Below are 25,613 nucleotides of genomic sequence, written 5' to 3'. Positions count from 1 at the left end.
GACATGCCACAGCTAGTCAATAGGGAGTATAAGCCTCTCTTTAAAATATCGACAACCCGCCTGACACAGACCTGCAAAGCAATACTAACGGGAGGCAGAGAGGTTTGAATGTTCCAGCTGAGTTTCTGTGCTTCTATGTGCAGTTGTTTCAGCCGTCCTTTCATGTACACAGCTGTGCCCAGAAGGGGCTTGTTTCTGTCTAGCAGCTTCCCAGGCAGCTTCCAGCAGAGTTTTGTTTTTTCCTCTCCCCCAGATTCCTTGCAGTTTTGCACAGAATGCCTTTGAACGTATGGCACAGAAGAGGCTGTTGGGAGCTCTGGAGCTTCACATTCCTCCGTGAGCCGTGCCTGGGCTCGCATGCAAAAGCCATCGCCTCCCCTCCACTCGAACTATTTTAATCATTTCAAAAAGGGTGGGTCATCAGGCATTTGGCAGTGGCTCCTTTTATATAGCTAAGGTGGAGTCAGCCAATGGCCTGCAAGCCTGGAAAATTTTGCAGGGCAGTTTCCCTGGACAGCTCTGCAGAGCTGTGCCATTTGAATTTAAGCTCGCACACACACACACACACACACACACAGCCACGCACTGTGCTCTCCATTTCTGGCTTGCCTCCCAGCACAGAGTTGAGCTAGAGCTCGGGTTAAGTTTTTTCTTCTCACTCTGCTCCCTGCAGCGACAGCTTCTCCAGGCTCTGCTAGTCGGGACTCCCAAGCAAGCATGGCGGACACCCCTTTGCAAATTATTGAGCAGCCCGCTCCTTCCGAGACCTCCGAGGAGCAAGCAGCTGAGGAGCCGATTAAATCAGACCAGATCAATGGCGTGATGGTGCTCACCCTTCTGGACAAGATCATCGGGGCAGTGGATCAGATCCAGCTGACCCAGACGCAGCTGGAGGAGAGGCAGCAAGAGATGGATAGCGCAGTGGCCAGCATCCAGGGGGAACTGACCAAGCTCACCAAAGCACACACCACTACCAGCAACACCGTGAACAAGATGCTGGAGAAAGTACGCAAGGTGAGCGTCAATGTGAAAACCGTCCGGCAGAACCTGGAGAAGCAAGCCGGGCAGATCAAGAAGCTGGAGGCCAACGAGGCGGAGCTGTTGAAGCGAAGGAACTTCAAAGTCATGATCTACCAGGTAAGGAGATGTCCTGCAGCTCCTCAGGCACCGTCAGTGAGTGTTTTCAGTGTTAACCGCACCACCGTCTTGCCTCACATGTCTCCTCTAGACTCATCCAGCATCCAGTGTTGAAGTGCGCCATAAATAGGGCCTTCTGAATCTAACAGTACTGATTTCTTCATAAGGCAGAAGGTTTAATGTAATAATTTATTGCACTTAAAAAAATGAGTACAGGAAATTTCATAAAAGATGCTGAGACTGGCCCCAAGCACCCCACTGCAAAAGGCCAGCAGAATTTGGTTACCTAGCAGAGACTGCTGTTTAACCAAAGGAGGAACAAAAGTGTACTAGGAACTGGAGAGAGGTATTTTAAATCAGTTATTTCAGACAGAGGATTTACTGTGAGGGATGAAATCCTTAGTGCGACAAGAAGCCGTGATGCTAGCTCAGGTTTATAATGTGCATCCTACAGCAATAACATGGAACAATAACTCCAGAGTCATGTTTAACCTCACTCTTACAGGGGACATAGTGGAAACAAACAGAAAATACGGTCCGGTCCATTGAATTCATTAGCACACCGTTTCCCCGGGATCTGCCTTTGCCACATTGCTTGTAAAATTAAATATGATCCAGTGTATGTTACAGATTCCTTCATCTACAGCCTGCAGGTCTTGGGCATTCCAGTCACTCAGTTTCAGCGACAGGGGCTTCACTCTGCTGGAGGCTCAGCACTCCCACTAGGAGCTGGACTTGCCTTTAATCTTTTAATACCAAACAGGCAAACAAGCAAAACAAATGCAGCCACAGGCTTCCGCCTCCCCTTCCGCTGCCTGTCTGGGTTTAGCTTCACTTTGCAGAGCAGACCCCCCAGAGGGGAAAGCTGGAGAAAAACCGAATGGGCCAGTTAATGAGATGAGGATAGTTCGAAGCATCCGGGTTAATAATAGACTGTGTGAGGGATAAATAGAAAAACATCCAGTGCAGCTCACAGGGAAAAGGGGGAAGAAAAACCCCACAAAATGCACAGCACCTTTCACTAGCGTAGTGGGAAAGGAGATCTAGTCAGGCCAGACTGTGGAATCTAGCAAGTGGCAGGACTGATATAGTTCTCTGATTCACAGCTTAAGCATTTATAGTTCTATCATGGAGGCTGAAACACTCACGTATATTAGGAGCACATCAGCCACCTAAACAGATTTATAAATACATTGATCGGAAGCTCTGGGGACTGGGCCTGCACAGAGGACTAGAGCCAGCTGTGGAAAATGGAGACACCTAAACAAACCAACAGCGGTGGAAACAACCCCTGGGAAGGGAGCGAAAGGGGAGGCTCAGGCAGAACATCCCAGGCAGGTATTTCAAAGTGGTAGGGAAATGGCCAGGTCCTGGTTCCCGGCGGACTGGCACTGTGAGAGCCTGCTCTTTATTGTGTGCTGTTGGTCGTGAGCATTGGAGAGTCCGTGTGCAAAATAAACAAATCATCGGTCTCCCCTTTCCTGTGGGACAAAACTTTCGTACAGGACCCGATCCTGCTTCCACTGCCGGCAAAACTCGCATTGATTTCAATGGGCGCAGGCTCGGCCCCTGAGTTAGAATCAGCTGAGAAAGGCCCTGAGGTGAGATTTTCTGCGGTTCAAAGTTGTTTTGTAGAAAAAGGGGAGAAGGTTTTGAAATCCAGACTGAATTATCCTGTGTGGATTTCAGCGTGAGACCCCCCCTGAGCATTAAAGCCCGAGGGAGACACTCAAGGGCTGCGTCATGGAAAACACAGCCGTGCACGGACTTACGAAAGCCAGGCAGGGCCTTTCAGCACACAGCAGGGCTGGTACAACTCTGTCCCCATGCCCAGAGGAAGCCGCAGGAGTAAGTGAGTGAAGGAGGTCTTGGGGCAAGGGTGCGGCCTTGTGCCCAAACACCGCTGCGCGAATGGAGCTCCTTTGTGGAGGAGAAGCCAGGCACAGTGTCCTGATCTGAAGCATGGACTGGAGACCGAAATCCAGGAGAGTCCCTGACTGGCAGTGGCTGAGAGCTAGGATGGGATGGGCAGCAGTAATAAGTATGTATTAACTCAGCAAAGATGCCCCTCTCTATTCCTCCACCGCTGTGTTAGCTAAGTCAAAGATGATCCTCTACAACGAGCATTCTGACTGCTACTAACAGATCACAGGGAACCCCATGGAAGGGTTGGGTGTATTTTTCCAGTCCACTTTCCCCTGCATACAATGGAAAAATAGCTTTGCAGTCAAGAGAGAAATTTTCACACTGGTGTCAGCCCTTACTGTCTTTCTGGATGCTTCTGCTGTCCCGTGGGGCTAGCTCTGAGCCATTCGCAAGGCAAGAACTATTGTTGTTTCACACAGGGACTGATTGGTTGTTAAGGAGCATCATTATTCTGTGCTTTGCCCTGCACTAATCATGTATCATCCACTGGGCAGTAACCGGGGCTGTGTGGTGCTGAAGCTGTGGTTAACGGGCAGTGTTAACAACATATAGGAATGTCTCTCGTTCGTGTACTTGGAAAGTTTGCTCCAGAAATGTGGGGAGAGACGATCTTGGGCTGGTTTCGGCTGGGCAGGTTTCTGTTTTAGGAGGTTGTGTTGCTGTGTAATTACCCATGTATGGGGCTGAGGGTCTTCAGCAGGCTGCTTGCATGAAGGAGACTGTATATTTAGGGTCCAATCCTGTTTACTCCTTTAAGTAGCCCTATCAAAGTCAGTGGTTCTACTCCTTTGAGTAAAGGGAGTGGGATTTGGCCCAGGGTGTGTGCTCAGCATGCCAGGGTTAACACTTTTAGTAAATAAATAAAAGGATGAATGAGCATCTCGGTATCTCAGCTCCAGAGGCATTTCTAACAAATCATGGAGCAGATTCCGCCCCTTCCCCTGTGCGGAGACATGCCGTTCTTGTCAGGAGCCCTGTGGATTCCAGTGGGTTTACTCGTGGACTAGGTACTTCTTTGGCTATTTAGTAACAATTATTGTGTATTATTTGCTAAGTGCCAACAATGTGTAAAACACAAACATCCCGATGATAATCCCTGTCCTGGGGAGTTGACAATGGGGAACCTCTCTCCCAAGCCTGGCTGTAGAAAACCAGTAGCAAACAGTTCCAAAACAGTCCCCTAGTTCTACAACTCATGCTCAGCGCTTTCCAGACTGAACACTCAACGGAGGGTCAGTCTAGACGCTGCCTTGGCTAGTTTTGTTCTTCTCGTGTCTATGAACAATTCCAATATCAACCTTTAATGGCATTTGTGCTTTAAGAAACTGTGATGAACTTTCCTGCTCCCTTGTGACTTCAGTAGCCAGGGGAAGGATTTCGGAGTTTGTTTTATTGTGGGGGGCAAATGTGCCTAATACACCTGCAGGATTAGCCGAGAGGAGGAATGGCCTCTTTCCAGGGGGGATTGCCAAGCAGGGAAGGGGCTGCTCCCCAGGTGGATTTAGTATGGAAGGATGCTGTGCCTTGGAGAAGCAAAATGACAAAGACAAGAAGTCTGTTTTAATAGGTGAAGGATGCCTGGTTGGCTCTTCCAGTGCATTTCGAGAAGTTATGGAAGGAATGACACTCAGGGTGCAAGCGAGATCCCTGGGACTGCTTGTTGGGGGAGGTCAGACTAAATGCAAGCGCCCTACTTCGGTATTTTACGTATCGTAGGAGCAGAGAGAAAATCCAAGTGGGTTCCTCCGTGTCTTGGCAGCTGAATTTTGGTCTGGAGAGCTGAGCATCAAGTATGTCTGTCTTGTCTGCCTCAAAACTAGGGAGACAACGGGCAGTACTAAAAAGCAGCCACACCCAGGAGGATATGTACAGTGACTCTGATGGGAGTTGAATCAGGCCCCAAGAGCAATGTGAAAAAAAGCCAGCCCCGAATGAAGCTGCCCAGGAGAAGACATGATTCTTTGCCAAAGAGCCGTGTGGACAGAGCGTTAACCTCCGTGTCACAGAGGGGAACGTTCATGCCCAAGAAGCTGGAGAGCAGAGGGTTGGGCCCTTATTTGCTGCTCGTATCCCCAGAGCCGTTGTTAGTGCATCCTCTCCGCTGCATCCTTCCCCCCAGGCCATCTGGAAGGGCAGCTCGGGGTCAGAGCTAGGTGAACCAGTCTTGTACCCAGTTGCCTCATCCAAAAACTCCTGAATGTTGGGGGGTGGGAAATCGGGGGCTGGATTCATTTGGGGCCCATCCCTACAACAACGGGAGTCCTAATCCAGTTATAAACACAACTCACCTGGCACAGGACAGCTGGAGAACCGCAAGTAGCTACAGTTCCACTAACGCGCCTCGTTCCTCCAAACATTTGACAAGCGAATTCATCCTTCAGAATGACACGGACCTGCTTTTTGTAGGGTCAGATTTTGAAAAGCGCAGACCCCAGCACTCAACTCTGCCCACGTACCATGGTACCCAGCCCATGCTGCACGGTGCCCCCTTTGTCTGAGTTAGGGGGCTCAGGGATGGGGGAAGCAGGGACCCAACACTGATAGATGCAGACCCCGCCCCCCCAAATGGATGCTTTCAATGGACATTCTGGCCACACGGGCATGGTGGGGACTATTTTTCAAAGCTTTCGGCAGTGCTGGGGAGGCATCTGGCCCGTTCCTGCGTGTGCAGGGTCTGGTCTGTTATACTGGGGAGGGCAATTGTTTGGGAGGCCCCCGCAGAACTTTGTCTGCCTTGCCGATGAATCTGAACAGCCGCTCCAAGCCCATCAAGGGGCTGAGCCGCCCCAAAAAAGGCCAGGTGGCCACGGGCTGGAAAAGAAATGTGTAGGGTAGGTGGGGCTGTGTGAGGAGTATAAATAGCACAGTTTGGCGGCTGTGCCTCCAGTGGGCCTTATAGGGCTCCGAGCGGCCAAACGCCCGCAGCAGGGAGGGGCGGACTCCCTGCGAACCACGTCTCGCTGTGGTGGGTCTGGAAGCTGGACCCAAAGCGGCCATTACGGGGCTCGTGCTCTGCGAAGGACCGTGTGAAAAGGAGCCCAAGTGTGTGTGTGGGGGGAGAAAGCACCGATCACACCGGGGTGGGAAACGGAGCAGAAAGCAGGGCAGAGTGGGAGCCAAACCCCCAAAGAGAGAACACGAAGCGCAGCCCGGGCAGAGGAGAAGGAGCACCCGTTCTGCCCAGCTGAGCCGCAAGGTGTCGTCCTCTTCTGCCCCGAGCTCGGACTCAGGGGTTTAATGACAAGAAAAGACTTGGGAACGCCAAGGAGATTTGCAAACTCACAACCAGCTTGCAAGGGGCACAAGCCCGGGGACCCCACAGAGTTTGCCCAGCTGCAAGCTTGGAGGGTGAAGAGCAGGGTCCCAGTGCAGGAGATTGGCAGGAGCACTAGGTGCTGCATTTATGCCTTTCTTACAAGGCTGCACATTGTGGCCAAGAAACTCAGTGTTTGCGACTGGGGCCCCGGGCTGGAGCTAGGAGCACTGGTGTATGTGGCATGAGCATTTCCTGGGGTCCGCTGGAGGGACGGTCCTTCCCCACCCATTGTTTTCGGTATTTCTTTTTATCGCCATACATAACAAAGCAATGACTCCGTGCTGCCCTGGATCCACTCACACGCAGCTCCCCGACAGCCCTGGGGGTTCTGCACACAGCCTCAGGGCCGTGTATTAGGGTTGCGAGTTGTCCCCAGAGTCCCAGGATAATCTCTGTTTCCAAGGGCGTGTCCCATGTTGCAGGAGACTGATTTCTGGGGCTGTTAAGAGCCCTGGTTTTACTGCACAGCACCTTGCTGGGCTGTAATGGTGTATAGCAATGGGAGGACACATCAGCATAACCGGGTCATGCAGCTTCCCAGCACAAGACGACTTCCCTGCAGGAGAAATCCAAATTCCCTGTACAGCGAAGTTGAATGCCAGGCCTGACTGATTGCAGCGCTGCAGTGTTTGGTCGGATGCCCCACTTGAAGTGAGTTCTCCTGAATCAAGAACATCTCGGCCCCAGAATGGGATTCAGTTTTGAGATACGCCTTGGAATGGGATTTGGCATGAGCGATCCTGCTCCGGCCGCGTACAGGGGCCTTGGAATGGGCAGGATGATTATTTAAACTCTCGTTACAAATAAGATTCAGGCCTGTTCTACACTTAACGTTTAGGTCAATATTGCTACGGTGCCCAGGGCTGTGAAGACCCCATGCCCCAGCGTGCTGCGGCTATGCGAACCCCCGTGGTGGGGCTGCAGCCAGGTGGATGGGAATGATGCTGTTGACTTAACTCTCCTGGCCCAGGGAGGTGGCATTCCTACAGCGACGGAAAAACCCTTTCCATCCCTGTCGGCTGTGTCCGCACTGTGGGGTTGTGCTGGACCTGCACCTCTGCCGTTTGCATGGCCTGTGGTCGGGACGCTTTCCACGGTGTCGTTATTCCTGCGGACTGCTCCCGAGAGGAGGCAGCTACCTGGTCCGAAAAGTCTCTAGCAGGACCCTGCGGTTCAGCCTTAACGCTGACCTGAATGTTACCCCTCCCAGCGTGCTCACGCCCCCGGAACACTTGCCTCTTTCTGCAAAGGAAAAACGGGTTTCAAAGAAACCCTTGTGAGTCAGAGGCCTTTACAGTCGTGCTGTGCGCATGCAGCTTGCCTTACAGCCCCTGGCGGTGACAGTGTCTCTGAAAAGGGCCTCAACATTGATTAGCATCAGGCTAGACTGACTGGTTTGGGTAAAATGAGAGCCAGCCTAGCGTTTGCTCAGTTTTCAGCCCCGAATCTAGGCTTTCCCATTGCTGAGAGATATATATATATGTGTGTGTGTGTGTTCTGGTTGCACAAGCATGTACATATTGTGCATGTACTGTTCTACATGTGTATTTGAATGTTGAATATAATATCAGACATCTGTGTACTAAGCATCAAAGGATTAGCAAGACAGGGGGTGCCACGTAGAATCAGATCCCGCATTAAAAAACTGCGTTTCTGTCTACAGATGTCTGAATTGAGGAGGTCATAAACAGTTCCCTATCATGGTTTCTATAAGCTAGGGCTCATCCTTTGCCAAACTTATACCACTAGCTCTTAAATATTAGCCTGTCACATAGGAGTTAGGAGAGAAGGTAAACAAGGGATTGCTTTAACTAAAATTAGTCAGTAAAATGTTACACACGGCCCCTCTGGGGTGAGGCCCTGAGTGTCATCACTAAAATATGCAATGGTCTCAAGAGGTTAATTTGGGCTAAGTGTTTTCTTTCCCTGTTTGGATAAGAAAGCCCCAGCCTGACTGATAAGATCGCTGCTTTCCTCTTTGATGTGAGAGCAGCTGTGGAGAATAGCTCTCAGCACAGCTGCACAGGGAGGGGTGCCCTGGAGGAGGTTGTTTTCCATGCACTGGTTTGATTTTACTTGTCCCACCCCATAGCTCACATTAACATGTGCTTTGAATGGATAAAATCCACCCCCCCCCCCTGTCCTTTCCTTTCCCAGTGTCTGTGTCCCAGGCAGGAATTCAGAGAGCGATTCAGGGAACCAGCTGGTCACCCCCGGCTACTCCAAGTAGAAATGCAAACAGTCCATGTGAGACATGGGAAGACAAGCATACAAGTTAACCGGCTGCGGTGGGGAGCCCACTTCTGATGCAGGATACTGCAAGACCCTGGGTGACTTGTAGCAGCTTGGCCAGAGGAAGGGGGCTCACAGCTGAGACCAGCTCAGAGGACTTGCTCATTGCTATGCAATTCAGCGGGCATCCCCCTCCTCTAGCCCAGCCGCTCAGGAGGACAGTGGTGATGTGGCCTGGGCTCAGAGTCATCTCCGTCTAATCTCTAAGCTCACCCACATGCCTCCCTTTTCAGAGCATTAGCAATACCCTGCGAAGCCCAGATAGCATCTGATCCACTCTCACACTGCTGGACCCAGTGGAAGTTCATTGGTTTCACACAGTAAGTTTGGCTGAGTCGGGTTCTCCACTGGCCCCCAGGACTGTGCTGTTCCCAGCGTGTCCATAGTCCCACACACTCCTCACTCCAGGCTTTTGCAGAGAAGGACCGTCTGGGCCCCTAGCAGCTACATTCATAGATCAACATGCGGGGTTTTCACCAGGCAAAATCCCAGTAAATGCCTGATCCAGTGACGAGCTTGGTTTGTGACAACGGGGGACCAGAGCAATCCCACGGGAACTGGGACACGTCCCGAGACCCCTCAGGTCCAGCATACTCTCGAGGACAAGCCGTTAGCTCAGGGTTTTCATACTATCTTTAAGAGCAATAATGAGGAGTATTAAATGCAAAGTCGTGGTTAAAACGCCACACACGAACTCTGCAGACTGAAGTCCAGGAACCAAAAGCTCGCACTGCTCTGTTCTGCGCCTTTGGCTTCACTGCTGAAGTACAGGAGCTCAGTCAGCGGGATGGCCGCGGAGTCTCTAAACGAGTCCTGCTTCCACTCTGACCCTCCTGCCTTTGGCCAGAGAACCGTCGAAGTGAGAGATGGAAAAAGCGCCATTAGGTCAAAAGCGCCATTAGGTCTGACCCATCCGCTGGGAGCCAGGGCAGGCTGGCCACTCAGACTACTGTCGGTTTCACTCAGACCCTCAGGGACGCAATTCCACAGCAGTGCACAGAGAATTCAGCTGCATGATTCCCATCCACGGCAAAGGGCACAAGGCTGCCAGCCCCCATGCACAAGGAGCTTGTACCACTCCCTGCACGGCCGTTCATTAGCCGAGTCTCAGGCTAGTCACCCACAGCAGAGCGCGGCCCCAGAACAAGGGGATTACTTAGCACCCAAGACATTTCCTTGGTGCACGCTGTCAGTTCTTCCACCCAGAGCCTCTTCTGAAGTGTGGCTCTTGCTGGGCCCCAATGCACCAAAGTTTCACGGCTCAGCTCTGAGTTATGAGCTGCCAGTGTCAGGGCAGTTTGTTTTGCTGAAGTGCTTTTGTATTCTACGGACATGCTGAGCTGTGGAGTGCCCAACTCCCCCCGTGCAAAGAGGAAAACAAAAGGCCCCGAATAAAGAGAAATGTGAGATGGCTAGTGAACCTCAAGCCAAAAGGGTGAGTCACTTTCAGCTCACCCTCTGGATCTCTTAGGCATCTCTCATGTGCCCAACCCATAGTAGCTAAGCAGGAAAGGTCTGCCCTGTGCAATGCCAATGAAGTCACTGCACCAGAGGGGGTAACTGAGGGCAGAATTTGGCCCCTGTGACTCACCAGGCCAGGCAGCCAGCTGGCTTGTTCTCATTTCCAGGGCTTCTCTGTCCAATACACAAGGCCCGATTCCGCTGATGTTAATGGGGGTTTGAAGTGGATTGAAAGGAAATTCTAGCACAAGATCACAGGTCAAACTCCCTGCTGGCATGCCCCAGGTTTGAGTTTGGTCCCATTGTCTTTATTTAAATAAGGAACACAAATCCGTGCAAATGCACCCCTGTGGTATAAATATGGCCATGGCCAACCCAGAGCCTCAAGCAGCCCTGTACGTGCTCAGCACGGTTAGTCCTGTTGAACTGCACAGCACCTGGCTATTGTCTTCTTGACTACACAGTAAATTCCACAGGTTAAAAGAATTCCTGAGCCCCCATCCGGCTGCATTCTAGGATGAAGCCCAGAGCCAGAGGGGAGAGCTGTTGATTGGAGAAAGACAATCCAACTAAACATTTCCAATAAAACGCCCCTGGATGTTTAGTCTGCACCTTCCAGATGCTGCTGCTAATGTCAATTAATGCCAGTCACTGATCTCCCTGCGTAGCATCTGCAGTGCAATCTCTGTCTTTGTAAGTCTGCTGTTCAGAAATAGCCCCGAGGGTCATTAATCAGACATGGCAGGGTAGCCGGGAGGGCAGTTCTGAGAGTCGAACTAGATACACAAACAGGCTGATAATGGCATTAAAACATTCTTTCTGTCAGAGAAAAAAAAAGTGATTTTCCCCCTTGCAATCTGCTTACTTACCCATTTCCTAGGGACCTGCCTTTCATCTTCTTGTTCTTCCAAACCTAGCTTCACTGTTTATATTCAGCCTCACCCCTTGCCAGGTTCCCATGCTCTTCTTCATCAGGTCCAGATTAGCACCAGTACATTTCACAGGGGGTTTAAAGCACCAATCTCCTTGTTCCCATCAGCCTGTTAAAGAGGGAAACAGCTTTTAAGGGCACAGTTCCCAGGACAGGGAGAAGCTAGAAACCTTTGGGAGACTCCCAGTCTCAATGAGAGTTTCAGAGTAGCAGCCGTGTTAGTCTGTATCCGCAAAAAGAACAGGAGTACTTGTGGCACCTTAGAGACCAACAAATTTACAGTGAGGTTGTACATTAAGGGTAGGGGGACCAGATGTCCCAATTTTATAGGGACGGTCCCGATTTTGGGACTTTTTCTTATATAGGCACCTATTACCTGCCACCCCCGTCCCGATTTTTCACACTTGCTATCTGGTCACCCTAATTAAGGGAAGTTATTTGAGGATGGAAGGAATTTTGCTGGATGTGGAAAGGTCACGTGCGATCCAACAAGCCCTTTAATGTTTATTTGCATCTCACTCCCTGCTTTTGCACTAGGGTCTTCAAGACCCTTTCTTTCCATTTTATGGAGACAGGACCAATAACCTCTTGGTACAATTTTTTACTGTGTTCTACAATGAGCTGCTGCTTCTCTTATTCTGAGCCTCCTCATTTTAGCTGATAACCTTGGAGGTGGAGACTTATACCGAACTTTCTGAAAATTTAGGCATGAAACCTGGTTTATGTGGCACTCCTAAAGGGGTTAACACCTGCTGCTCTCCGGATTTGCCACGTAGCAGAGGCTTGGCCTCAGGGTATGCTCAGTGGGCCTCTCTTGTGTTTCTTTGGCTGAGGGTGTTGTCTGGATCCTCCTGGGAGAGTTGCATGGATGTAGGTCTGGAATGAGCCCTAACATTCCTGATCCACCTTGCTCCCGTAGTTGAGTTTAGCTCTCAATGAATGTTGCTATTATTTTTCTGCGCACGCTCCCTGAAACTCTTAGAGACTTTGAGAGCCAGATTCCGCTTTCAATTACACTGGTGTAAATTGGGAACAACTCCACTGAGTGAAGTGGTGTCACTGGAGATTTACATCAGTGAAAATGAGAGCTGAATCTGGCCCTATGCCTAAATACAACACAAACATACATTATTCCAGAGCAGGGACATTGTATCCTCCAAGCCTGGCAGGCAGTTAGAGAAGCTAGACTCCCATCCTTCTTGTCTGTCTCTGTTCGCAATATCGCCACTCACTAAATCATTCTGATAGCATTCCCCCGCCTGCCCGTTATCACCCTAACCCGCTCTATATCTGGGCCATGTCCTTGTTTACAGCAGTTAATGGGGGAGAGGAAATTCTTCCACTCGGATTCCTTTTTGCTGGCCATTGAAATTCCTTTTCCTCATCTCAGCCTGAGAAGACCCTGAGTGTGCCCTCTGCCCCTGCCCCTGCGAATCCGCCCTGGCCCCAACCAGCAGTGGACGTGAAGGGAGGCAGCAGATTTAGGGCATCAGAAGCGTCACCTGAAGACTGTGTTAAGCCTCTTCTCCTGAAACTCTGAAAGCTGCCGTGGCCAGTGCCACGTGCTGCTGCTGCCCACTTCTTGGTGGCTTCACTCGGCAGTACAGCTAGTAAGGCAGATATTTATAATTGGCATAAATGCCTCAGCGGATTGAATAGTCTGTTTGCTGCAGGATGATGGTGCTGTCGTTTTGGGGCTGTGCAAGAAACTGTGATCTCCTCTCCAGGCTGCAGGGAGATGCCTTGTTCCTCCCTGGGGGAGGGAAGGGTGGTCAGATGGCTAAAGCACAGGGGCACCAGGGGTCTATTCCTAGAGATTCATTGTGTGACCTTGGGCAAGCCACTGGCCTTCCCCATGCCTCAGTTTCTCCATCTGTAAAATGGGGGTGCTGCTGCTGACCTCCCGGGAGTAGTTGTGAAGTTGAAGTCACCTCTGTTCATACAGTGGTGTGAGCCCCTCCAACGGAGCTCTGCGGAGGCTCATCTCAGACAGCGTAAGGGGAAGGCAGCAAGGCAAGTGGCTTGGTTAGAAAAGGCAGATCGGGTTCAGATCAGCAGGTTACATTTCTGCCTCTATGCTGCAGAGGGTGGAGCATCTGGCTTCGTGCACGCTCACCCCGGCCCTTGAGACACCTAGCCACAACCTCCTAGGAGATGCTGGCAACAAGATGCCTTCCCCTGGCTAAGATGCAGCGAAATCCCAGCCCGCCTGCTTTGCAGAGGAATTTCTCTGCACTGCTCCGGCAACGAAGTGCTCCAAGGAGCCTTACCAGGCAGCAGGCCCGATTCTCGCCTCACCAGCGTGAGCTCGGAGCCAGGCCCCTGGGGATGGTGCTCTGGAGCCCACCTCCCTGACAGCAGCAGCCAGGGGCTTGTGCTGCATGCAGCAGGTGCAGATCCTGCTAATGTAAGTGTTTAAACTGAGCAATGTGGGGGGAGTGTTGTGGGGGGGGTTGTCCCCTAGGCTCCAGCAGTGCTAAGTCCCGGAAACCCCCTGCACAGCAGGGCGACCCTCGGAAGGTGCAGGGAGGTTCAGAACGAGGGTTCAGATTGGTCCGTATTTTATCCAGAATGGCTCCCCCCAACCCTGCAGCAGAGACGGAGTTACTGCAACCCCCTGAACCTCACCGAGCAGGTACCCAACAGGGAGCCATCCGCAGCACCCAGCGGGTACCGGCGTGGCTCAGAGTTAGCAGAGCGGGGCTCCCATGTGGGCATCAGAAAGAGCTCGCCATGGGCACGCAGCCCCCGTCATCCCAAGCACTTTCCAGCGACAGGCACAGAGCACAGCTGAAATGCAGCCACCCTGGGAGCTGAGGGGGAATGCAGCACCTGGAGATGGGCGGGGGGAGGTCTTTCACCAAGGACCTGGGGTCAAACCCTGACTCGATGAAAAGCACCCACAAGATCTTTACTCGCCAGCCCAAGCCTGGGTTCGAAGGTCTTGGTGGAGAAAGGCAGCCTCAGCGACACAGCCTTGCCCTAGTCCTTGGCGGCAATGAAATCCCCCGGTGCAGACCAGGTAAGGATCCCGAGTACCTGGGTTGGGCAGGAGGATGGTCGCTGGTCCCTGGACACGGCTGTCGCCGCACTGGTTGAGTGCCGCCCTTAGGCGCTGAACGAGACAGACCCGCCGTCCGGGCGAGAAGGGCCGCAGAGCAAGGAGAGCAGCAGACCGCTTCCGTTAGCGACCAGCCAGGAAGGTTGTTAATGACTCGCTCCCTGCCACCCTGTGCACAGCAGGCTGCCGACGGGGCGGGCAAAGGGGGCAATCGGTCAGGGGCCTGGGCGATTTAAAAGGGGGCCCCCGGCCACGCAGCAGGGCGAAGGTAGGCTTCCTGCCCATCCTCGCTCCGTGCTGCTCCTGGAAGTGGCCGGCACGTCCCTGCGGCCCCTGCGGAGGGGACCTCCACACATTGCCCCCGCCCCGAGTGCCAACTCCGCAGCTCCCATTGGCCGGGAACTGCAGCCAATGGGAGCTGCGGGGGCGGTGCCTGCGGGCAGCGGCACGCGGAGACCCCCTAGGCCCCCTGCCTAAGAGCCACTGCCAGAGGGGTGTGCAGGCGGCTTTCTGGAGCCACCCGAGGTGAGTGCTGACCCCCTGCCATCCAACCCCCTGCTCCAGCCCAGAGCCCGCACCCAAACTCCCTCCCAGAGCCCGCACCCCCACCCCTCCCACACCCAAACTCCCTCCCAGAGCCCGCACCCCCACCCCTCCCACACCCAAACTCCCTCCCAGAGCCCGCACCCCCACCCCTCCCACACCCAAACTCCCTCCCAGAGCCCGCACCCCCACCCCTCCCACACCCAAACTCCCTCCCAGAGCCCGCACCCCCACCCCTCCCACACCCAAACTCCCTCCCAGAGCCCCCACCCCGCACCCCCTCCCACACCCAAACTCCCTCCCAGAGCCCGCACCCCCACCCCTCCCACACCCAAACTCCCTCCCAGAGCCCGCACCCCCACCCCTCCCACACCCAAACTCCCTCCCAGAGCCCGCACCCCCACCCCTCCCACTCCCAAACTCCCTCCCAGAGCCCCCACCCCGCACCCCCTCCCACTTCCAAACTCCCTCCCAGAGCCCCCACCCCGCACCCCCTCCCACACCCAAACTCCCTCCCAGAGCCCCCACCCCGCACCCCCTCCCACACCCAAACTCCCTCCCAGAGCCCGCACCCCCACCCCTCCCACACCCAAACTCCCTCCCAGAGCCCCCACCCCGCACCCCCTCCCACACCCAAACTCCCTCCCAGAGCCCCCACCCCTCACCTCCTCCCACACCCAAACTCCCTCCCAGAGCCCCCACCCCGCACCCCCTCCCACTCCCAAACTCCCTCCCAGAGCCCCCACCCCGCACCCCCTCCCACACCCAAACTCCCTCCCAGAGCCCCCACCCCTCACCTCCTCCCACACCCAAACTCCCTCCCAGAGCCCCCACCCCTCACCTCCTCCCACACCCAAACTCCCTCCCAGAGCCCCCACCCCTCACCTCCTCCCACACCCAAACTCCCTCCCAGAGCCCCCACCCCGCACCCCCTCCCACTCCCAAACTCCCTCCCAGAGCCCGCACCCCTCCCACACCCAAACTCCCTCCCAGAGCCCGCACCCCTCCCACACCCAAACTCCCTCCCAGAGCCCCCACCCCTCACCCCTCCCACTCCCAAACTCCCTCCCAGAGCCCCCACCCCGCACCCCTTCCCACTCCCAAACTCCCTCCCAGAGCCCCCACCCCGCACCCCCTCCCATTCCCAAACTCCCTCCCAGAGCCCCCACCCCTCACCTCCTCCCACACCCAAACTCCCTCCCAGAGCCCGCACCCCCACCCCTCCCACTCCCAAACTCCCTCCCAGAGCCCGCACCCCCACCCCTCCCACTCCCAAACTCCCTCCCAGAGCCCCAACCCCCACCCCTCCCACACCCAAACTCCCTCCCAGAGCCCCCACCCCTCCCACTCCCAAACTCCCTCCCAGAGCTCCCACCCCGCACCCCCTCCCACACCCAAACTCCCTCCCAGAGCCCCCACCCCTCACCTCCTCCCACACCCAAACTCCCTCCCAGAGCCCCCACCCCTCACCTCCTCCCACACCCAAACTCCCTCCCAGAGCCCCCACCCCGCACCCCCTCCCACACCCAAACTCCCTCCCAGAGCCCCCACCCCCTCCCGCACCCAAACTCCCTCCCAGAGCCCGCACCCCCACCCCTCCCACTCCCAAACTCCCTCCCAGAGCCCCCACCCCGCACCCCCACCCCTCCCACTCCCAAACTCCCTCCCAGAGCCCCCACCCCGCACCCCCTCCCACTCCCAAACTCCCTCCCAGAGCCCCCACCCGAACCCCTCCCACTCCCAAACTCCCTCCCAGACCCCCACCCCCACCCCTCCCACTCCCAAACTCCCTCCCAGAGCCCCCACCCCTCACCTCCTTCCACACCCAAACTCCCTCCCAGAGCCCCCACCCCCACCCCTCCCACACCCAAACTCCCTCCCAGAGCCCCCACCCCCTCCCGCACCCAAACTCCCTCCCAGAGCCCGCACCCCCACCCCTCCCACTCCCAAACTCCCTCCCAGAGCCCCCACCCCGCACCCCTCCCACACCCAAACTCCCTCCCAGAGCCCGCACCCCGCACCCCCTCCCAAACTCCCTCCCAGAGCCCCCACCCCACACCCCCTCCCACACCCAAACTCCCTCCCAGAGCCCCCACCCCCACCCCTCCCACCCCCAAACTCCCTCCCAGAGCCCCCACCCCCACCCCTACCACACCCAAACTCCCTCCCAGAGCCCGCACCCCCTCCCACACTCAAACTCCCTCCCAGAGCCCCCACCCCGCACCCCCTCCCAAACTCCCTCCCAGAGCCCCTACCCCTCACCTCCTCCCACACCCAAACTCCCTCCCAGAGCCCCCATCCCTCACCTCCTCCCACACCCAAACTCCCTCCCAGAGCCCCCACCCCTCACCCCCTCCCACACCCAAACTCCCTCCCAGAGCCCCCACCCCTCACCTCCTCCCACACCCAAACTCCCTCCCAGAGCCCCCACCCTTCACCCCTCCCACTCCGAAACTCCCTCCCAGAGCCCGCACCCCTCACCTCCTCCCACACCCAAACTCCCTCCCAGAGCCCAGCCTGGTGAAAGGGAGTGAGGGTGGGGGAGACTGAGCGACGGAGGGTGGGGGGATGGAGTGAGCAGGGGGCGGGGCCTCAGAGAAGGGGCGGGGGCAAGGTCTCGGGGAAAGGGCAGGGTAGGGGGTTGCGCGATTAGACTGTTGGCATCCCTACCGGGTGGGCATGGGGATGCCCTGGCCATGCCGAAACAGTGCGCAGCCGGCAGCTCGCTGGGCACCAGCCAGCGCGGGTGCAGCACGGCCCGAATGTCAGGCGGTCCGCGTGGGTGCAGCTCGTGTGTGCCCCAAGGCCTGGAATTGCTGTCGGCGGGCCTGGTGCACAGTCTCATCATTTCTGATATGCTAAACAATTGCGCGAGTGAGGGCGTCTCTTTGTGTCACGGCTCTTGGCACAAGGAAGCCTGGGGGATGCCGTGAACCAAGCACAGAACAGGCCAGGAAGCTGAAACAGACACAGACTCAGTGAACTTGTTAACCGGGTGGTTACTGGGGGAAATATCTGAAATTCCCTGCAAAGGGCCCGAGGGACCATTGCCCTGGCACTCAGGGAATCGCCCACCCCAGGGCAGCGTGGGTGTAAAATGCTGGCAAATCAAAATGGCAACGCTCCAGGCTGGTAAAGGGTAAAGGGTTTCACCAGGAGCGGGACATTGGTGAAGTGGATCCAGACAATTCAGCACTTGGGGAAATTGCTCCTGTGGCCTTTGCGATGGGTAAGGGAGGTGGAAAGGGGGGGTTGAGGTTACTATTATTTCCTCTTCCTTTTACCCCACAAGTTTTAGGAATGTCAAGCCAGGTTTTTCCAAAGACCCAAGCCTCGCACCTGAATCAGTGCGGACAGGGCACCGCCTGCGTGTGGATCTCCACTGGGCCCCAGCTGCATGGATCCAGGTCCAGGATCAGGGGCCCAGGTTTGCGGGAAGACTCTTTGCAGGCCTTACATTTGGAGTGGAAGTTTTCTCAGTTTGAAGAAGGGGAGCTGAATCTTTAACACAGATATCTGGTCTGCCAAGAGTGATAGGCGCCTTTCAGATCAGCAGGGGCTGGGGAGGCCAGACCTGTATTTCTAATGTGAAGAGGGAAACCCACTTAAGCCTTCTCCAACATGGAGCAGGTAAAAAGCACGACCCCCATTTTCTCTGTGCAGATCACCTGAAATCCAGGAGTTTGCGCCTTCTGCGGTTGCTTATCTGGTTTTCTGCCCTTAGTCTGTGGAATGAAAGGGAACCGAGGGCTGTAGGAAGGGCCACAGCCCCTGCGGCGCTGAAAGCTCAAGCCACAGCAGTGGGCACTCAGCATCTGTCAGAATTGGGCCCCTGGTGGTGGTGGGCCGTTGGTTGTGTTCTGTGTCTTGCAATCGCATGTGAAACAAGCCCCTGCTCTCTCCCCCCACCAGAGACTGGTGGTGATGCAATGATGTAAAAGCAACTGCACCAAATGAACTGCAGATGTGGTCAGCGTGCGTGCGAGCCAGGCTTCATGAAACATTCAAACCGGAGAGCAGATCGCCTGGGAGTTTTGCTTTCTTAAACAAACTGAAGATTTTTTTTAAAAAAATCCCCCTAAACAACAACAATGCAGGGGCTCTTTGGAGTTCCTGGGGCATTTTGCTCCTAGACCTTTGGGAACCTTCCCCGCTTTGGCAGTGAGTCTGGAGAACTTGAACAGTTCCAGGCCTGGCCCCGGTGGGAAGGCAGCTCAGCTGTGCAGTTCACGGGCCTTTTATACAATGAGGAAAGTGTTTACATGTGTTGTAGCAACCAGGCAGTATGTACATGGCCATAAAGGGCACGGATCCAGTGACTCACTGGAAGGGAACTCAGGCTCCAAAATATAATCAGATAAAAAACACACGTAGGGGGGAGAACCGGGGCAAGTCAATCCAACGGACCTACCAGCACTGGGTCATTTGAAATAGAAAAAATAGAGATGTCAAACCCCCCTCAACCAGTCTGCCAGCTCTGGGTTTCACAGCTCCACGAAAGTGACCCAGGTCTCCTGGTGGCTCCCCGAGACCTGCTGGACAAAGGGCTTTTCCCTGGTCATGGAGAGCCCTTCACACAGTCTTTGCAGCTCTGTTTGCTCCTCCTGGGGGGTTCTGTGCAGCAGGGGGCAATGTGGATCGCAGGACAAGGACGGACACTGTCCAGTAAGGTCACCCCATCCAGTATGTGGGCTCAGGGACAGGAAAACCAGATCATTCACAGAACCCTTCTGAAAAGCTCAGCAAAGAACTCCCCTGCCCGCCCCCTCCCCCCCAAAAAAACAACCCACCACACTTCCCATGGATACTCGTCCTCTGTGCTTCCGGCATGTGGCAGGGGCCGGGACAGAAATCCAGTGGGAATGCCTGTCCCCCCCCGTCTGCGCCAGCTGGACTGAGGCAGAGCTGGAGCACACAACCACAATTTGGGAATCCCAGTTTGAAGAGCCCCAAGTTCCAGGACGCGGAGAGCCAGGGTTTTCAGGACAGGCCCATCTGGGCAGCTGGACTCACCCGTCACCAGACTTGGTGCGTTTCCCAGTAAAAAGTAGTGTGCTTCAAATGCCCAGGGCTAAACCTTGTGGTTCCTGTGAGAGCTGGGAGCGAGCCGCAGCCTTCCCGGGGCTCATGCTCTGCGTGTGAATGGGGATTTGTGTAACAGCCAGCCAGCCTGCGCCTCCATGATTCCTGGCTGTTCCCACGGGCTCCCGTTGTCTTTTCACTGCACCCAGACTATGGCTGCATTTGCAGCCACATTCCCGCCATCCAGGGCCCTGCCGCAGCAGACTGCCCGTCCTACACATGCCCGTCGCAGGCAGGAGGCAACCCTTCCACTGGGCAGCTCCCCCCATCTGCCATGGGCCAAGCAGCTCTTGTGGAACAGGGCGGAGATCCTTGATGTCCCACAGCCAGGGAGCTGAGTCCTCCTCCCTACCAAGGCTGCTCCGGCACCACCCTCCTGACCCCCTGTGGAAACACAGCGGTTTTGTTCTTGCATTGCCTCCGCAGAGCCTGCTGCAGCCCAGCGAAGCCAGGGGAAGGCCCCCTCTCGGCTGGTGGGCTCCCTCAGAGCCCCTTGCAGGACGCGCAGCCTTGCTCTGGTCTCTGGCAGGCCCTTCCCTCCGGGCACAGCGTATTCATTCAAACACAAACAGCTCCACTGCCCACCACAGGCTGCAGCTCCCGGAGGCTCTGCCCCTCGCCTGGCTCAGTGCTGAGCCGAGGATACGCCCCGCAGCCCCCTGCTTCGGGGCCTCTGGAGCCACTCCTCCCGCTGAAAAGGGGGTCAACCCCGCCCCAGCTGGCTCTGCTAATCCAACAGGGCAGCTGGGGCCTTACAGACGCAGACCAGCCTGGAACGCTCCCCTTGCCTCTGGGGGAGGACTCAGGCTCCCCACGGCCTGTCCGAGTGGGCTGTAGCCAGGCAGAGGGGCAGACGCTGCAGTTCCACGGTTCTAGGGCGAAAGGCTGGGGGAGAGCCAGGGGGCAGGGGCCCGCTCTGGGGGTAGACTGTGCTAGGCCGAAAGGTTACACACGAGCGATCCCTCGGGATTAGCTGCTCAAATGAGTAAAAACCCCGCATACGGCCCAGGCTGGGCAAACGCAGCTCCTGGGGTTCAGTGCCTGGCAGACATGCACGCCTCTCCCAGAGAGACCGTCCGGGCTCCCAGTTTGTAGTGCTCCAAACAGCCCCGCTGCTTCGTCCGCCGGGAGCAGCTCCGGCCCTCTCGGTAGCACAGAGGAGGGTGGGTGCATTTTATGCCGAGAGAGAGTCATGGAGAGCAGCAGCCCCCTCCGCTCCCACGCTGGAGGGGGGTAGGGGACAGCTCACGTGGAGCTGGAGGCTTTGAACAAGTCTCTGCTCTGTGCACAAACCTTCTGGAGTCAACAAGGGCTGATAAGTATCTGAGCCCGCAGGATATGGCCCCTTTCCAGCACAGCCAGGCCAGGCCGAGATGGGGAATGCCTTTGTTCTTGCTGATGGTGTTGACTCAGAGGGAAGGAAGTAGCTGGAGTTCCTGCTGTCAGGGTCCCCGGGAGATGAGGCATTGCTTGGGCAGATGCTGCTGTGGAGAGGATGAGCAGTCTTCATGGGGGCTGTGGACTTGCTCTGGGCTGTCGGGATCCCCCGGGACAGCGTCGGTGGTTTTGTTCTATGTGTTGCTAATCATAGTAGCAAAGCAGACGTTGGCTTCTCCAGAAAGCAGCACAGCAAGGGCTCCTCGTGCATGGCTCTCTGGTCCAAAGACCAGGAACAACCCCTCAGCCCCTCCTGCACGCTGCAAACCTGTCCTTTGTGCCAGGTATTTCCGGAGCCCGGTGCTGGGTGGAAGCACACATGGCTGCATTGTTAGGAGCTGTGAGATGAGAGGGGATTTGGGGCAGATGCCGTCACTTCCCTCAAGAGCGAGAGTTTTCTTGGGCTGAAAGCAGGGGGAGGAGCGGGCAGGACGTCCTGCGTCGGCCCTGGACGAAGCTGGACTGACATGGCGGGAAGCTGGATCAACTGAATCAGCCACTTCTCCCTTGGGGGCAAGGGAGGAGAAATGGAGGGGAAACCACACTGGCTGTCCTGCTGCAGGGCCGCGCTGGTGGTGACGGTCGTGTCCCTGTTGTCTGGAACAGCCGGGACGATCGTGCCACCAGCTGTACAGTGGGTCGTCGTGAGCCCGTAACAGGGACGCTCTCCCCCACTGCACTGGAGGGACGGGAATGGTCTGGGCCCAGGACCTGCTCCTCCTGGCTGCCTGGGCAGTTTTGGAGCTGATGGCTGTTCCTTTGGGCCCCGGGCCGAAGAGGCAAGCACCTTGACTGGCAAGAGGGGCCTGGGCCTTGCACCTGCTTCGCTCGTTAGCTTGGGGCTGGGCTGGTTCAGCAGCTCCGGGCACGTGTCTCTGGGGTAACAGGCAGAACCCAGATGTCACAAGTGAGCTGGTGGCCTGGACACGTGGCCTCTGGCTTCCCAGAACACTGAGCTTGTTGCTGGGCAAATCAAGTCCCTGAGCCCTCCTGCGGTCCACGTGGGACTGAGGGAAACCGGCTGCCAGGAGGAGCAGGCAGGCTTTGTTCTTCATTTCAGACTTTTTCAGAGTGAACGTAAGCCTGGACTGGCACCCTGGGAACGGCCATCCTGACTCACTCCCAGAGCTGGGAGCAGAACCCAGGAGTCCTAGCATCCAGGCCCTGTTATTCTAACCCTGGGTCCCCTCTCTCCTCCCAGAGCCGGGAGCAGAGTCCTTGTGCCCAGACCAGCCCCTCCCTGCTTTAACCCAGTACGCAGAACTGCTTTCAAAATGAACTTGTGAAAGGGAGGCTTTTCCAGGTCTCTTCACCGCCTGGTTCATGAAAGACAAAAGCTGAGCCATCTCCACCTGCTGCTGCCCACGGCTTGGGGCTCTCAGAGAGCTCCCACTTCCTGCTTTATGGACTTTCACAGGCTTTTGCTGGGAGGTCAAATGGGCAGATCCTTGGCCAGGCGAGTGCTGGGGATCAGGCCTAGCTTAGCTGGGACGTTGCTTGTTTCCAGGGAGGTGCATGCAGGGTCGGTGCCTGTTTTCCTGGGTGTGGCGGCTGTTGGGTGGGTGTGGCTGGCTGGCTGGGCCATGGTGCTGGGGGAGAGGCAGATCCTGAGTCACGCAGCCCTTGGGACGCAGGCCCAGGGGCTGACGGAGCCCTGCTGGCCCTGCCTAGCTCTCCTATCAAACCCATTCACGGCTCCCTGGCGGGCGGCTCATCCCAGAAGCTCCACGTCTCCCCCTCCCAGCTCCTGAGATTAAAACCCCTCGAGTAATAAATCCCTGAGCTGCAGGTTGAGGCCCGGCAGCTGTGACGCTTCATACAGTGCAGGGCTATTTCCAGCCTGGGCTGGGAACGCGGAGAGGATTCATCGCACGCGATGTGCTGCTCAGCTGAAAACCAATCTCATGCCAGCCTCTTCTCCCTCCCGCCCGCATGTTTCCCTCTGCGGGGGACTGCAGGCCTGGCTATCCTGAATGAGTCTCTCTCTGCTCCATAGGGACGCAGAGTGACTGGAACACTGAGCACAGGGGGTCAGGACTCCAGGGTTCTGTCCCAGGCTCTGAATTCCCGGGGGAGGAGGGTCAAGGCAGCAGGAGAATCTGGGGGGCAGAGGGGAAAAAGCAACCATGATCAAACATCCCCAAAGGGGAAAGAGTTTAAATGCTGGGGGGTCGCATTGAATTGGAGGGGAAAGTGCCCAGGGCAATGCAGCGACTGACTGGACCTGGGAGCTGAGCCACAAGGCCTGCGCTATCGGGAGGGACGCCGGGGCCAAATCCAACCTGAGTGGCAGGGATCACAAGGCCACTCCAGCTCAGAGTCCCTCCTCCTGCCGCAAGGCGCAGATCCGGCTGCAGCTCTCCACGCCCAGGGAGAAGGTGATTTCCCATCTTTCCGTGCGCTGCAGAGCCTGTCGCCCAGCAAGGCAGCTGCTGCCCCGAGACTGGCTCTGTCTGGCGGCAGGAACAGATACCAACATGTGCTCAGCAGGAGCAGGGCTGGCTGGGCGTCGCAGCGCTGCTGAGCCTCCAGCCCAGCACAGGCTGGGTTTCAGGCCAGGCTGCATTCCGGCGCCATGGAGAGAAGCAATTGGGGGGAATATGGAGTAACAGATAGGGAAGAGCAGGGCCCCTGGTTTCTGAGCCTCTAGGGGTCACGTCTCCCAACTCCCCACACCAGCTGCGAGGGTTAAAAACTTCCATTTTCCTTTACATGAAAAATGGAGCGTCTCATAATCACCTGACTCCTGGAGCTGGGGCTGGAAACATCGAACGTCACAAGACGCATGGCACGGTTGTGAGAGCTGGCAGCATTGAGCTGGGACAGCAGCGCCCCGAGCCCCCTGCCGGTGCCTTGTGCTGCTCTGGGCAGAGAATGGGGGCTGAGAACTCTGATTTGGGCACATGTCGCACCGGGGGAAGGCGCCAGGGCAGGCAGTCAGCCCCGTGGGGAGGGCAAAGCCCCCACCAAATGCCACAGAGGGAGCATCGTCTCCTTCTCTCTCCTCCTGGCACTAGCAGCCCAGGCTCCACCCTTGCTCTAACCCTGGTGGCTTGTTGCGCAGGGCCATTCGAGCCGGGGAAAGAATGTGAAACCAGGGCCCGAGGCTAATTGTGCTTGGCCGGGAGAACAACAATAGGAAAGTTCTGATTGTCTAAAAAGATGTTGACAGAGCCTATGGTGGGGCAGGAGCCAGGGGAGCCATTCCGGCCTCTGGCAAACAAAGGCAGGATGGCCATGCTCCAGGGTACACGGTGAAAATGAGGTAATGCCCCTGGCCGGCCCAGGAGGCCAGGGGAGGGCCCTGGGCCCCCGGCCAGGCCCACAGCCCTGGAGGGGAACCAGCCAGGCAGAACAGGGTCTGGGGGAGCATGTGAGGCAGGGGCCTGTCAGGTCAGCCAGGCTATGGGTAAACCAGGGGAGATGGGCAGGTGCTGCTTGCCCCTTCTCTGCCCCCGTGCCCCACGGCACTGGATGCAAAGGTCCATCTGCAGGGTAAGAAGCTACACCCCACACGCTGACTGCCTGGCCCCTGCAGGCAGCTTAATACACGCTCATGCAGAGACCGGAGCATCTGTCTGTCCTGGACCCGGCTGAGGGGAGGGTGCGGGGGAGCCATCCCATCTTCACTCCGGCCGGGGCACGTCAATAGGCCCCTAAGAAACTGCCGCTACTCCGTCTGCCTACGGTTCCCCGCTGGCCCTGAGCATTGCAAGGTCCTGCTCCCTGGCTGGAGTCACTGGGGATTGTGAACTCACATCCTAGGCTGGTGATGGAGGAATCGACCAAAAAGCTGTTTGAAGCAACCTGCGCTTGGCCAGTTCCCTGCTTGAAAACAGGATAGGGTGGGTTATTTTTGTTATGGATTTGGGCTGTATTCAGGCTGTGAACAGACATGGGCCAGGCTAGTTGGGTAGCCCAAAAGAGAAAAAGGCCGGGGGGGGGGGGGGGGGGGCCCGAACCCTGAACTCCTGGGTCCTATTCCTGGCACTGATGCTTGCTTGCTGAGGGACCTTGGGTAAGTCACGCTGGGATTTCATGCCTCAGTTTCCCCAAGGAAGCTGACCCACTTCACAGGTGTATTAGCTCATCAGTGTGCACAGCCATTTCCCAGAGGATGGGAAGGTCGTAGGGCTAGTTTGTCCTTAAGCACATTTTGGGGTTACAAATCGGTCACAGCCTCCTGCTGCCTGCCCGCTCGCTGCCGGGTGTAACTATACCCATGTCTGGGGGAAGCAGGAGTTAATTCTGGCTGGGGAACGCAGAGCAGAGGGCTCCTCGCAGGCTTGGCCCTTCAATAAAAAGGGGACTAACTAGGGATGGACCGACTCCAGCTGCCTTCCCCCTGGCCAACTAGCTAAGCACAGGTCCCACTTGACAGATGAAGAAACCGAGGCACAGAGAGGGGAAGTGATTTGCCCAAGGTC

The 25,613-nt window shown here is 56.3% G+C and overlaps 1 protein-coding gene across 1 annotated transcript in view; it reads left to right on the top strand.

Annotated features, from left to right (window-relative positions):
- The first annotated feature begins 475 nt into the window (after positions 1-475).
- The window catches only part of CAVIN1 (caveolae associated protein 1), a 31,919-nt gene continuing 6,781 nt past the window's right edge, over positions 476-25,613 (top strand). The window contains exon 1 of the mRNA XM_048830037.2: positions 476-1,137. Within this exon, the coding sequence (XP_048685994.1) occupies positions 718-1,137 (420 nt within the window). The 5' untranslated portion in view covers positions 476-717. The remainder of the gene's footprint in view (positions 1,138-25,613) is intronic.

Source organism: Caretta caretta, chromosome 27 (genome assembly GCF_965140235.1).
Source record: "Caretta caretta isolate rCarCar2 chromosome 27, rCarCar1.hap1, whole genome shotgun sequence".
Taxonomy (NCBI): domain Eukaryota; kingdom Metazoa; phylum Chordata; order Testudines; family Cheloniidae; genus Caretta; species Caretta caretta.
Note: the sequence above shows the minus strand (reverse complement) of the source record. Positions and strands in the feature narration are given on the sequence as shown.